This window comes from Polypterus senegalus, chromosome 5, assembly GCF_016835505.1.
Source record: "Polypterus senegalus isolate Bchr_013 chromosome 5, ASM1683550v1, whole genome shotgun sequence".
NCBI lineage: Eukaryota > Metazoa > Chordata > Cladistia > Polypteriformes > Polypteridae > Polypterus > Polypterus senegalus.
This window is the reverse complement of record NC_053158.1, coordinates 112,355,440-112,370,042: the sequence shown is the minus strand read 5'-3', so window position 1 is coordinate 112,370,042 and position 14,603 is coordinate 112,355,440. Positions and strand designations below refer to the sequence as shown.

Here is a 14,603-nt window from a genome sequence, read left to right as displayed (position 1 = left end):
GTTGAATTAATTCTGTAATGGCAAGCATATTGATACTGTATGTTTAAGTTTTAATATTTATGTTTTGTGGCACAATGTGCAGGGCTATTTCAAGCCTTGTATGCAATGCTGCCTGGATATGTACCTGTCCTGACAACCCATGAATTAAATGCTCATTTAAAAAAAATAATAATATGAGCTGAGCTTGTTAACTGGTTCATGATTTGTGTGGACGACAGAGTTTGATACTATTAGAAGCTGGCTAAAATACTTGCTTAAGATACAGACTTCCAAGCCCCTCTACCAAACCCACCATTGACTGATTAATGAACTGGCTTGGCTCCTCTGTCATGAAGCATTAATAGATGGATAATTTTGTTTTGAAGATTTTGTATATTCTCTCAGTTTCTCCTATTCCCGTTATTTTGCTCTTGTTACTAAAGTGGCTCTGAATTAGTGACCGTAGGTGTTTTTTCAGTGTTCTTTTCTCTCTTTACATTTTACTGTGGTGTCAAAAAACAATCACTGTATATAAATATGATTGGTAGCAAGTGCGGGTAAAATACTTAATGCTGTCAGAAAGGCTTTCGCCACTTACAACACTGTGTGAGACTTGTGGGTAAAGAAAACATATTTAAACAGATTCATTATATTAAAAAAGAGCTGTTTAAATATTGTTAAAATTAATTTGTAACAGCGTTACAACAGCATCAATTAAGAACACAAAAACAAAAGAGGTGCAGCTGTTAATGATATTAGCAGCACTTGGACACCGGGGACAAGATAGAAAGAATCACTGGTGAGGATGCCAGTCTATAAGAGAGTGAAAACATACTCACAGATGGACAGCGTTAAAGCTTCCCGCTCCCAGAAGAGGATTTTGTGGCAAGCAGGACAGACACTGCAAAGTGTACAAATTTTGAAGAAGAGGACTGCCAAGTGTGCCTGACCAAAGAACAGCTTTAGCAAATTGTAAATGCTTTAATGAAATTTTGTTTTAGTTTAGTTTGTGTGTTACTAAGAATATGCAACTTGTTTTATAGTAGGCACTTACAATTGTTCTGCATCATATATACACTGCATCTGTCATCATACACTCTATAAAGATCACTTTCAACTATTAAAAAGTAATCTATTAATTTCTGTACTGTAAGATGTGTTAAGGACTTAAGAAATGCACAAGAAAAAGACGTGACAATGAAACCTGACTTCTGTGAAGTGTTTTTACCTACACTTTGACATATAAATTCTCATTGTTCTTTTCAATAATACATTTCTTAGCACACCACTCAATACACAAAAAACACCTCATTTAGGTGCAAGGTGGGAGTTTCCAATTAACCTAATGCACAAGCCCCTGGGATAGTGGAGGAGAACTGGAATACCTGTAATAAAAGCCAAGTAAACAACAACAGAACATGGAAACTCCAAACAGACATTGATCAAACACAGGAATAGAACTCAGGATACTGGATCTATTAGCCACTGCACCAGTACACTTCTCAGAGAAGCAGTCAATGTGATCCTAAACAGCTCCAAATCTATAACGAATACTTACACCCTGATCTTTATCAGCGTTGACCTTACACTCCCAGCACATACAAGCAACAACTGGAATTCCAACTCTGGAACTGTGAGACTGCACCACAAACCACAATTTAACTGAAAATCAGTGGTCTCTTTATTCTTGCAGCAATTTTTGCAAACTAATGTATTACATGTTTCTAATGTATTTTCATGTATTAAATATGGTCACAATGTGTGTTTCTTTCTTTTTTTTTTTTGTTTGTTATTAACTGCTGCTGACACTATTCTAATTATTCATCCATCTATTTTCCCCAACCCATTTTTGTGGGGAATTCTGACTTTTGTTTTAAAAACTATTAAAATGAAGACTTATTTAATACATCTTAACAAAGGGAAAAGTGCAGTCATATACACAGTGTATATGAATATTGAATAAGAACATTGTCCATCATATAAATCATAGCAGTATCACTTAATAAATGGCAAGTGATTCATAGGTACCTGAAGGTGGGTGCAATAGAATACACACTGTACCCTAAGGTTGTGGTCATTAATTCATTAATGTTATAAAATCACTTAAAGTAAGATTAAAAATGCAGCCAACTGATATTTTTTAAAGTACATGTTGAATGTAGGATAGTTATTCTAAATGAGTGTGCATATGTTTGATCAACAGACAAACATCAATAAAGAAAGTAGTGCTGTCTCATTACATAGTGAACCAGCTAAACAGGATGTTGGCCTGATTTCTCTTTGACAGGCTTAGGTAAAAAAAACTACAAAACCATTAGTCTTTATTGTTTGGCAATTCCTAACTGGACCAGTGTAAACAAGAATGTGTGTCCATGAGCTCTGCAATGTGTTGATGACCTACCCAGTGTTGTTTCCTGTTTTGAACTCAATGCTTCTGGCTCAGTGAAAAAAACAATACAAAACATGGAAACCTGGGTCCTTTGCTTCATGGAGCTCTGTTTTTATCATAACATCAGTATAAACTCTTGCTCCTGAATTGGACAAAGCAGATACCAAAGATAGATGTTATATATTAATATAATTTCTGTGTGTAGGGTATGGCTCACAACTGGTGCAGACCAAGTATATTTCTGCAAAGCACATGATGAATGTGTTAAAAAAGTATCCATACCCCTTGTCTTTCAGCACACTTTGTGTCGTAGATTTCATTTTACATGAAGAAATGTGTTATTTTTGCCCATCAACAACCCATAGTGACAACGATAAAATGTATTTTTAGAAAGGTTTGCAAATGTATTCAAAATCAAAAAGCAAAATCTCTCATTCATTTAAGTATTCAAACACTTAATTTGGTACTTTTCCCATGGTAACAAAACTTCGAGACTTGTTGGTCTGTACAAGCTTTGCACAACTAGATTTGAACAGTTTATTCAATATTCCTAGTATATCCTCTCAAGCTCTGTTAGACTAGATGGGAAGTGTCTATAAACTCTGTCATCTTCAGGTCTCCCCACAGATGTACTGTGTGGTTTAAGACTGGGCCAGTTAAGGACACTTAACCACTCCAGTGTTACCTTGACTGTATGTTTCTAGTCATTGTCATGCTGAAAGGTGAACTGTTGCCCCAACAGGAGGTTGGGAGTACTCTGGAAAAGGTTTTCTCAAGGACCTGTCTGTATTTGGCTGCATTCATCCTTCCATCAATTCTGACCAGCCACTGAGAAGCACCTCTATAACATGATTCTGCCACAACCATGCTTCTCTGCAGGGATGGTATTAGGTAGGTGATGAGCAGTTCCTGGTCTTTACAAGAACATAGTGCATATAGTTCTGCCCAACAGGTTCAGTTTTTGTCTCATTAGATCAGTCCTTTAAATGCCACTTTGCAAACTCCGAGCAGGCTATCATTTATATTTTACTCAGAAGTGGCTGTCATCTAGCTCCCCTACCATAAACAACTCACTGGAATACTGCGGAGACCGATTGTCCTTCTGACAGGTTCTCTAATCTCAGCAGAGGACTTCTAAAGCTCTGTTAAGTGATCACTGTGTTCTTGGTTACCTCCTTGCCGGGTTACTCAAAGTAAAGTAAACTTTAGGAGCCACTTTCTGGTGGTTCAGATTTCTTCTATTTCAAAATTACTGAAGCCATTGTGCTCCTGGGACCACTCAAAGTAATAGTTTACTTTCCACTATTCAATGCTTTACCACAATTTAATTGCAGAGTTCCTTGGACTTCATGTATTGTTTTTTTTATACTGACATGCCATGTGGATTGTGGGACCTTACATAAACAGTTCTGTGGCCTTCAGAACGATGTTGAATCAAATCATTTTGCCACAGGTGTTCTCCAGTCGAGTTCTAGATGTATCACAATAATAATTAAAGCAAACAGGATGCGCCTGGCCACAACTTGTAGTTTCACAACAAAGGGTATACATACTTATATAAAGAAGTTTCAGTTTTTGATTTTTAATAAAGTTGCAGAACATTTTGAAAATGGAATAGTGAGTGTAGATTGAGGGTCAAAGTGGCAAATTAATCCATTTAAAATTAATTTGACAACACAATCAAGATGTCTGAATACTTTCTGGATCCACTATAGCTAATGACACAATTTAGATTTTAACAATGAATAAATTAAAATGAAAAAGTAACTAAATACTTTATTAAATAATATTTTTTATAATTAATAATTAAATGAATTATTAAATTAAGTGATATTAAATTAATACATAAAATGTAACTATAAAAACAGTCAAAATGTGTTGCCCCTGGATGGAATGAGTGCATTTTAGAGATATATGGATACTAAAACTTTTCACTTCACAAATTATATCCATAGGGTGGAAGTATGCATATGCAATAAAACATCTGAAGAATATGCAGAACCTGTGTCTGCACCATAAGGCCCAAAGCAGGAGTCAGTTCTGAAAGGTTATTCAGTAAACCAATAGGCATGGTCACGCTCTCTCACATACAGAAATCAAAGCAACTGAAATCTAGTTAAGCATCTTTTTTTGCAATAGATTGATTATTTCTGTAAGATTTACTATTTTTAAAACTCAATTTACCAGCTTTATTTTTATGTGTGTCAAAATCTTTGAGAAACATTTAAATATTTTTCCTTAACTGCATCACACCATTGCTAGCCCACATCTCTCAGGAGGACCATTATTCGCATCACGAAGACTTGTATATAAATTCTAGCTCAGCACCATCACTCCATTGTCCAAGATTATGGATTTAAAGTTTAGGAGCTTCTGGTAAAAACTCACAGCTTCCCATGTCTTGATTCAAGTTGACTCTCTATCTTGATGTTTTGGGACTTGATTTTTTCTGCTCTCGTTAACAACTCCAGATAATATTTTTATGATTATGATAACAGCTAAGTCTCTGGTTTTTAGGAACAACCAATTCACAGTTTATTTTGAAACCTGTTCCATTCTAGTTTCTGTATTGAAAACTACATGCATTTCCTGGTCTACTGCTAATGACATCGAACAGCTCATCTTTTATTTTGTCAGCAGCCTATTCGAATATTGTGGCTGAAAATAAAACAACAGACAGAAAGCATCTGTTCTTCTGTCCAGCCAAGCTGCGTTGAGTCCTGACATCTTGCATAACATTGTGTATATTTCTGTTTCTCTATTTGGCCCAATACCCTTGCTGTTTACATAGAGAAAAGGATAGGTGCAGGGAATATTACCAGGTACAAGAATACGATTGGGAAACAATGTCTAATAATAATTATTTATATTACAACAAAAACACAATCACAATAATTCAGTAGTTAATTGGGTTTGCTATAATAAGCATTTGCATTTCCAAGGGAATAAGGAACATTCCAATGAGTTTAACTTTAGAAAGTACCATACAAAGATTGATTGTAAGAGTTCCCTAGCTTGCCTTTGAAAACTTTACTGACAGCAATCACCATAAATATTAATAGATAAAATAATAAGTGCTAGCTGTGCTACCCAAATAAGATGAACTGAAATCTAAGTAATCAATGTAAACCTCTGCATTAACATTTGTGTTCATCTGAATTACTGGTTTTCTGGAATTTGTGCCATACATTGGTAGGGAACAAGACAAATGGTTTTTGGAAGATACTGTGCTTCATACAAGCAATTTCCTGCAATATTTCTTTACTGCATACCTAATTTTTGTTTGTTAGGACCAAGTATCCCAGCAAATACTAACTAATGTATTATCAAATATGGACTTAAATGTGTTACAAGGGACCTTAAGGGATATGGTTGGATATACCCCTGGATTCTTAGTTTTTCACTATACACTATGGCTGTGAAAACAAGGAATGGAACTGCATGAATTAGAATTGGAGCCTAAATTAATTCTTTTATTTTATTCCTAATTAAACATTGTTGCCTCATGTAACCTGTACACTTCAAGGCCCAATATGCTAGACATTCACAGATGCTCTTCTGCACAATTCTGTTGTAAAGAGCTGTTATTTGAGTATTACTGTCTGTCCATTAGCTTGAATACCTGGACATTCTCTTGTGACAATAATTCATCAACAATATGATGATATGATGTTCAGAACTACCACTCACTTTATTTTTGTGTTTATTGCACCATTTCACTTTATTTTTGTGTTTATTGCACCATTCCTTATAAACACTTACAATGTTTAAGACATAAAAAAAATGGTACAATACCAAAAATTATACCAAGGACAATGTTGCTTAGTTGCCCATCCTACTGTTTGGTCAAACAATAACTAAGCCTTTTGATGATATCTACATGTTATATATAGTGCTTCAGCCACATTACTGTCTTTTGGAAGCATGAGCTATTACCATTAACAAGCAGATGTAACTAATAAAATGTCTACTGAGTGTATATTTAAAAATTCCTGTCTTCATAGGTGTGACAATTTCTAAAGCGATTTTAAAGTTAATTTTGAGAGTGGCAAAAAAAGGTGCTAAAATCACATGAAATTGATAGCACAGAAAAGCAACATCTGTAGTGCATTGTGCACATCTGCTAGCAGAGTGCATTAGTCAGAGCTGGTCACTGTGTTGCCTCTAGGCAGGCAATACATTTATGTGGATAATATCTTTAGAGGCTCAAAACACACCAGCTGTAATCCTTTCAGCAGAAGGACTTCTGAACTATTTTACAAAAGACTAAGTTATATGCAGCTCTGTGCAGAGGAGTTAAAGAAACAAAGACTCGTCAAGGTAATTCCTTCTAGGACAGTGTGCATGTGGGATTTGTACTATGCAGTACTGTACAATCATGTGCTTTCATCCTGTTTAAGTTTCTTTAGCTGATGCAGGATTTGAGATTCATATTTCCTACAAATATAGGTGTCTAAACATACACAGCTCCAAAGCATGCAAAATTATTGCGTAGCCCATACCCTCTTTGAATGACTCCAAAAAAAAAAAATCATAAAAAAAGCAGAAAAAGTGTTAACAATCTGATTAATTCTGTTTCGGTGGGAAGTTGATGGGAGGTCGAATGATGGAACCATTGCCTTAGCTTTCCTGAAATTGATAGTTTTTCACAGTTACAAATGAGAGCCTCTCTCGTCTGTAAAACCGCGGGCTGCTCGGTTGGACTCCAGCAATGATCATAAACAGCGCTCTTTAAACTGCGAAAGCCCCTGAGACCTAGCAGGGAGGGGGACGACACGGTACTAATGAGAACTACAAGGGGGCAAACATGCATGGAAATGACTGTTATTCCGCTGATGTACATTTAAGTGCTTTTTTACTGCCAACCACAAAGAAACAGAAATAACCGGTGATGAATGTCACCAGGAAAGCATTTATTTTCCAATTCGAAGAGAAGTGGTTGCGCTCTGCAAATGTATTATTTTAATTCACTCAACTGCGTTGAAATGATAGTAGGAAAAGAAACATGACTGTAGAGCAAATAAGCCTTAATCTGAAATAGTGGACTGTTCATTTTGCATGGTACAAAAAAAAAAAAAAAAAAAAAAAAGAAAAAAGGGCCTTCTTGAAAACAACAACAATCCAAAGAATCACACAGATGTGAATATTATGAAAATGGAGATCATTATGGTAATATTCACAGCATTCAAACAATTTAAAATATCATAGTTTATAAATGATAGCTCCTATCCAAATTTAGGCACAAAAACAGGAATGATGGGTCACTGAGTAAAATAAAAGAAATCCTAATAACTTCCATCTGTTGATGTTTCATTTAAGTATAGTTACATTCAGTAACATACACTTTTCAAACCTAGCACTTAAAACATTCCATAGTGGGTGAAAGGAAATAACCTTTCATATCTGAAGATAATTTTATTACACAAATGAAGCCAAAGACACAACACTATTTTAAGTCTTGAACTTAAAATGAAATGAGACGCAATAGTATAAAGGCTCTATACTGTACTCTATGTAAAAAAAGTAAGGATAAAATAAGGAAACTGACTTGTTTTACTTTGTATTTTAGCTTTTTTTAAGAAGCAAAGATAATTTCTATTTCTTTTATATTTAAGATGGAGAATTCCCAATGACTTAAATTAACTGTTCTATAAAGTTTTGGAAAAGAATGTTTACTAATAGTAGCATTAAAACCAATACAGTCACTCAAGATGACGTGATTGATATTTAACTTATTACAATTTTAATTACTTTGTTAGAAAGGTCAAAAAAATATAGTGCAATGCAGAGTCAAAAACTTTATTGTTAGCACTGACACATTTGAAAGGACTTGAACTGATTTTATATACAGATATTAATGGCCAGAGATTAAACTGTAATAAGTGAAAAGTGCATACATTGCAATGTATCATAAAATTATTTAATATATTTTTCTGCTATTTTAAAAATATGTAAACTGTACACCAAGTTCTTTTTTACTTTAATTACTTACAGCTCTAATTCAGCTCAGTTTTATACAGTATATGAGCTCTGACAAGTTGCAGTGTTGTACTGCAGACTGCAAAGATGCAAATTTTGCAATGATTCTTTTAAAACATATGTACTATGAGGACATTGAAGAAGCATATTTGTTAAATACAGTTGTGCTTGAAAGTTTGTGAACCCTTTAGAATTTTCTATATTTCTGCATAAATATGACCTAAAACAGCATCAGAGTATACTACTTTTGTCTCATTTGTTTAACTGGTTTCTCTGTAGCTACTTTTAGGACTTGAGTGAAAATCTGATGCTGTTTTAGGTCATATTTATGCAGAAATATAGAAAATTCTAAAGGGTTCACAAACTTTTAAGCACAACTGTATGTGCTTAAAGAATAAATAGTAAAGTAATTGTTTTCATTGTTGCAAAAGGATCATAAGAAATCATAGGAAAAATGTTTCAGTTTCGTCAGAAGGTTTAAGATCACTAACCCTCCCGCCCCTCAAAACAAAAACACAATGCATAAATAAAACCACGACAGAGATTGAAGTAGTGCAATTATTAGAAAGTACTGTACATGGTACTGTTCTCTCACCTGCCCCTGTGTTGGTGCTTGTGCCACTGTTGGGGGTGATGACTGCCTCATTCCATTGGTCTGCACTGGATACGGAGAAGGAACGATGGTGCAATCCATCAGGCTTGCCACCATAAGCAACAAGATTCGTCCCACTTACAGAGCGCTCCGACTGTAAAGAACCACTGCTGTTTGAATGCGAGGCCCCTGAGAAAACAAAGTGGGAAACATGAATGATCAGTATTTTACATTTTTACCCCTGACTACATCAAAAATGTGTGTGTGGAATGACAATTTTAGCAAAATAGTCAAGTAGAAACGATCATTAAGAAAAATTTTACATTAGGAATATTTTATGGAAAAAGTCTGTAAAAATATGTTACAGTAACATTAAAATACATGTATAAGGAAGTACATAAGAAATAAACTTTTCAATTTAAATTGATGAAGGAGAAATGGAAGGTTACATACCGTTGAATATAAAAGACAAATATATCCTCATTCAAATATCCAAACAAGTATGGCTTTGTGAAGAGGCCAGTAGACTGATTTCAAAACACTTGCAACCACAGCCAAAAATAATAGTATTATATAACAAGTTTATTTACTGTGAAGCTGACTGCTTTGATTTTGAATAGACACCAAAGTAGGTCCAGCAGAGGGCTTAAACCACATCAGTCTAACTTTATGGGGTCAGATTAACAGTAGCGCAGTGGTAGGGTGATGTTTTCATGGCATTCACTAAATTGAAATTAAACATACAGTAGCTATGTTATTCAATTACAGATATCCTGGTTTTCTATTTTGCATTCTTAAGCAAGTAATGCAAACTTTTTAGCTTGTAAGTTAAAGTAATCCGGTTGGGTGATTTTAATATTCATCAGGATGCAGAAACTGGCACTCTCAGTAAAAGTTTTCTTTCCTTAATTGATTCTGTGTGGTTCTCCAAATTGTGTATAGGCCTATACACTGCTATAATCATAGTTTAGATTTAAATACATATGCCTGCTAAATTACACCCGTACCTTTTTTAAATTGTGAATAGTTATTCATATTTGCATTCATGAACACAATCAGGTCAGGTCATGTCAGGTCAGGTTGGGGAGCATGCACTGGTAGAGTGTGTTGCCGCACCCACCACATGATGAAACAGCTCGGAATCATGGTTGGCAACCCCCCAGAAATGACCCTCTACCTGCTGCAGTCGGGTGTTACATGGCCGTCCCCTTGGTCTGGTCCAGCCACTTAGGTCCTCAACAATGAGGATCCTGCAACCCGGATCGCCCTTGGGGAATCCCGCAACATGGCCATAGTGCCTTAACTGATGCTCCCTTACAATGCAGGTAATGTGCCTCATTCAGGACTTCATGAGCAACTGGTCATTCGACACAAAGTCAAACCAGCTCTACACAAGGATTCTCCATAGAGAAAATACCAAAGGAGTCCAGTCTTCATGTCAGGTCACTAGATAGTTTCCATTTCTCGCAATGATCTAGCAAGACAGGAAGCACTAGGACTCTAAGGACTTGGACCTTCGTCCTTTTGCATAGATATCTCGAGCGCCACACACCCCTTTCCAGCAACCTCGTGACCCCCTATGCTCTCCCAATCCGTCTACTGACTTCATAGGCTGGGCCTAAGAGGTCACTAAAGGATTGGATCTTATTTTTATCCAAGACACACACAAGCCCAGACACTCAGACTCCTCACTCAGTCTCTCAAGTCTCTCTACAAACACAATAAAAAATATAAATTAGAATGTTTCTATCGTGTCACATTTAAGTACAAAATTGAAAAGAAATGTAATTAAAAAAAAAAAGAAATGGGAAAATGAAAGTTATACAATTTATTCATGTATACAATATAGTTCTAAATTCATTTAACATGAAAATATTTAGTCAATTTAATATTAAGTACATACTGTATGTTAAAAAAAAAAAAAAACACCATATAGTCAGTGATTTGCATACATATAAAATGCCTCTATAAAACTTTGTCAAATTTTGCTTGGTGATTCATCATTTTTATGTTTTTTTTTTTTATCTTGGTGCATCCTTATCAATAATCCAGCAGTAGTTCTCCCATCATATTATAATAGCAAGGTCCCTGGTACTTTCTTTCCACGTCCTTGATATCATGATAGCTACCTTCCAGCCTGCTTTTCATTCTGACTTCAAGATTTTCAGAGAAAAAGTCCAAATTTGAAACCAAAAAATGAACTTTATAATTAGGATATCTGCTGTTACCTAAAAATTTACAAATTACTTGTTTTGAATGATACCAAAATCTCTTGTTCCAGGTCACGCAATGCACCATAAAATTCAGCATTAGAAAAATCAGGTCCAGTAAAAATGTCCTCATACAACTTAGCCTCAGAAAAACCTGGAAAACTTGGATACAAATACATAAAACAGGCTCAATTTTTTGTTAGGACTTCAACAAACTGCTTCATTAAATCAAACTTAATATAAAGAGGAGGTAGGAGAACTTTATCTGGATCCACCAAGCGAGTTCTGATGATGTTTTTGGCACAAAGCCGTAGCTTTGTTTTTCTAGTTGGCTATTCCTTCTGTACCAGTAAATGTTTGATTTACACTATGAACTTTAAGAATTTCGACACAGAGTATTTTGAGATTTATTGTCATAAATAAAGGTGTTTTCTCAAAGCAAAGCCAATTGAGGAGGGCTTCAGTGGGAAAACATGCTGCCTTGATTCTAGGAAGCCATTAATTAGTATAAATGTAGACTGTCGGAGATTAAAGTTGTAGATTTATCAGTCTGCATTGACTAAAAGTATTAAACTGCATAAGAAAGCTCTCCACTGGGCATGCTCTGATAAAAGTAAAAATAACCCTCAAATTAGTATTATTCAGAAAAATAGCTAATTTTACTAATACGAAATTTGAAACAGCTGACATAATTACATTTAATTTTGGTAGAAATTACTTTATGAATTTCTTTCATAATAAAGTAGACAACATAAAATTAATGATTTAGCGTGCAGCATTAAATTTGAATAGCAAAGCATCATATCATGACACCCACTGTACCTCTCACCTTAGGAAATTTAAACTGATGACAGTACTGGAGGATTTCTATAATGCTTACTAACCACCCCTTGGACCCAGTTCCAACTATTTTGTTATTATTGAATTTATTCATTCCTTCAAAGAAGACATTGTTACCTCTATTGAGGAAATTTGATTCAAATACAAATGGTTTTAAAAACTTTAGATAACTTACAAGTTTATGTTTTACGGAAACATACAACTTACTACCTGGTGTTGGCTTCAGTTACATCATAGAAAATGTCTTACTTCATGTTGTAAATAATATTCTAAGCTCTTCCAATAAAGAATGAGACATAATCATACTTTTAGATACTGTACTGCTGGTCACAGAATTCTGCTATACAGGCTTGGCAATGTGTTTTTTCTATCAGATGCTGTCACTATGTGGTTTACTTCATATTTATCCACTCTTGTTTCAATATTTGTCTGAAGACAGTACATATTCTTGTACGTAGTTATACATAGTATCCTTCAGGGCTGGAAATAATTCTCTTTACTCTATATATAATGCCATTATGTGTTTTAAATCGGAAAAACAATATTACATTTTACTTGTACGGTAATAAAAACAAGCAATGCTTTTTCAATTACATAATAACAATTTTACTGATGCAAAACTATAAATTAATGATAATTATTTGTTTTTAAATGTAAAAGAGACACAAGAGAGTGGCAACAATGTCAATCTTAAGACAATACCAAATACCCTTCATTCAAAAGATCTGAATTAAAGTTGAATTCATCTGGAATGAAGGTGTCATTTTTGGCAATGCTTTGGCCTTCAGTCATCATGTTTGCAAAATATTCCAAAATTAAGGCTTATTTTATGCTAATGGATATGAACAGCAAGTGTATTGTAATTTTTTTTGATCATGCCGTTTGCCTCGTTCACTTGCTACTCTATTACTAATTTAAAACATAACAAATAAATAAATAGCACTAAGAAGTATAACCATATAAAACATTAGCTTTTAAAATACTTAAATGGTTTGTAATTAAGCCCAGAGTTCATTTGAAACCTTCCTTCTCAAACAGAATCATAAAGGGTAAAGTCTTGCTTTACCTGTTTAAATTTAAAATGCCTATTCTCTTGGGTTTACAATGTGACCATAAGATACAGTCTTCTGTGAAAGTCTGGAAATAACCAAAACTAGCATAAGAAGTAGAATGTTTTGTTAAAAGAGACCCACACATTGGAATGATCTTCCAACTGATATTAGGGAAGCATTTAAATTAAGGCTGAAGACTAATTTTCTAGCATTAGCATATTCTGCTTAGAGTTGCTGCTGACAGTCAGGAAAGTAACTAGACATCAGTCCAATTAAATATGGCAAGAAAAGCAATAAACAATCAGAAGCAGACATCCTTTTCTTTATCAATTTCTTAACTAACTAAATTTGCTGTTAAGGAAAATGTAGAAGTACAATAATTGTCTTGGATGAGTAGAAGCCAACAAAAATTACATGATTCCTTTACTAACAATATTTAAAAAAAATCCTTTTCACAAGGATAGAAGGTGTTTAAGGCTTTGAAAATGAGCAGCTTAGGTCTACGTACTTCAAAATTAAAAATAAAAATGTTTGACATTGACAATTCAGCTAGCCTGTTCAATTATAAGTTTGTGACCTTTCTTTTAGGAAATATTATTTAATGTTCTGAATATTGTAGGAGTAAAATATATGTTTTCAGTAACAAATAAAGGAATATTGAAATTAAGGGTTACATATAAATAGCTTTTTGGAAGTGTAAGATTTTGTGTGTAAAGTTAATAAAAACAAACATCTGAATAAATTAATTTTGTTTTCACTACGCCTCATATATATTTTGTATAGGTAAATTAAGGAAGTACCCTAGTCCTGCAACTTCATACAGTTTCTGTAGATTTTCCATTTTTGTGTTTCTAAGTACTTGCTTCAGCTGGTTGATCATGTTTTTTTTGTTAAATTGTTTTCCAAGTGGTTGCTCTTCAGCATGATATTTAACCACATACTTGTCCTTTTCTTTGTATTTGTTTTACCCAACCAGTTGACTGCCCTTCCTTTTTGACCGTATTTCTCCATTCTTTGTTTCCCAAACTCACAGTTCTGAACTCAACACTTCATACTTTTTTGATTGTCCCCTCAGTGATTCCATCAAGACCTCACTCTTAAGAAACTGATGGTCTGAGTCCAGAAGAGATGGGTAAAAATCCACTTTGATCTAGTTCTACCAAACATTAATGTGGCACACTGCAAAAGCGAAGCACTTTGTGTTTTCAGCATTCAATAATCTCCATTATTATTCTTTTCAGTGTATTTTTCTTTTAAAATAGTTCTTACTAAAGTGTGCTACACTGGTTAGTATGCGGCATGTGTGTCTAAAATAATAATTCTAATAATAAAGAAAAGTAATGTGATACTGCCAAACGTACTGTTCATAATATTCATGTGTAAAACTTTAAATCACTTTAAATCACAAATTTATTTATAGGCCTGGCTTAAGGATTTTGTTGTGTTGTTACGAACATAAGGTAAAGGTGTAAAAAATGTACCTGACATTTTGCCAAAGCATAAACTTTTAGAATGTATGATGAGTCATTTAAAGTGTGAACCAAATGATAGTTTTTAAATAA

The 14,603-nt window shown here is 34.3% G+C and overlaps 1 protein-coding gene across 1 annotated transcript in view; it reads right to left on the bottom strand.

Annotated features, from left to right (window-relative positions):
• agap3 (ArfGAP with GTPase domain, ankyrin repeat and PH domain 3) overlaps positions 1-14,603 on the bottom strand; it is an 843,333-nt gene that overhangs the window by 146,096 nt on the left and 682,634 nt on the right. Inside the window, exon 12 of the mRNA XM_039753235.1 lies at positions 8,943-9,128. Within this exon, the coding sequence (XP_039609169.1) occupies positions 8,943-9,128 (186 nt within the window). The remainder of the gene's footprint in view (positions 1-8,942; positions 9,129-14,603) is intronic.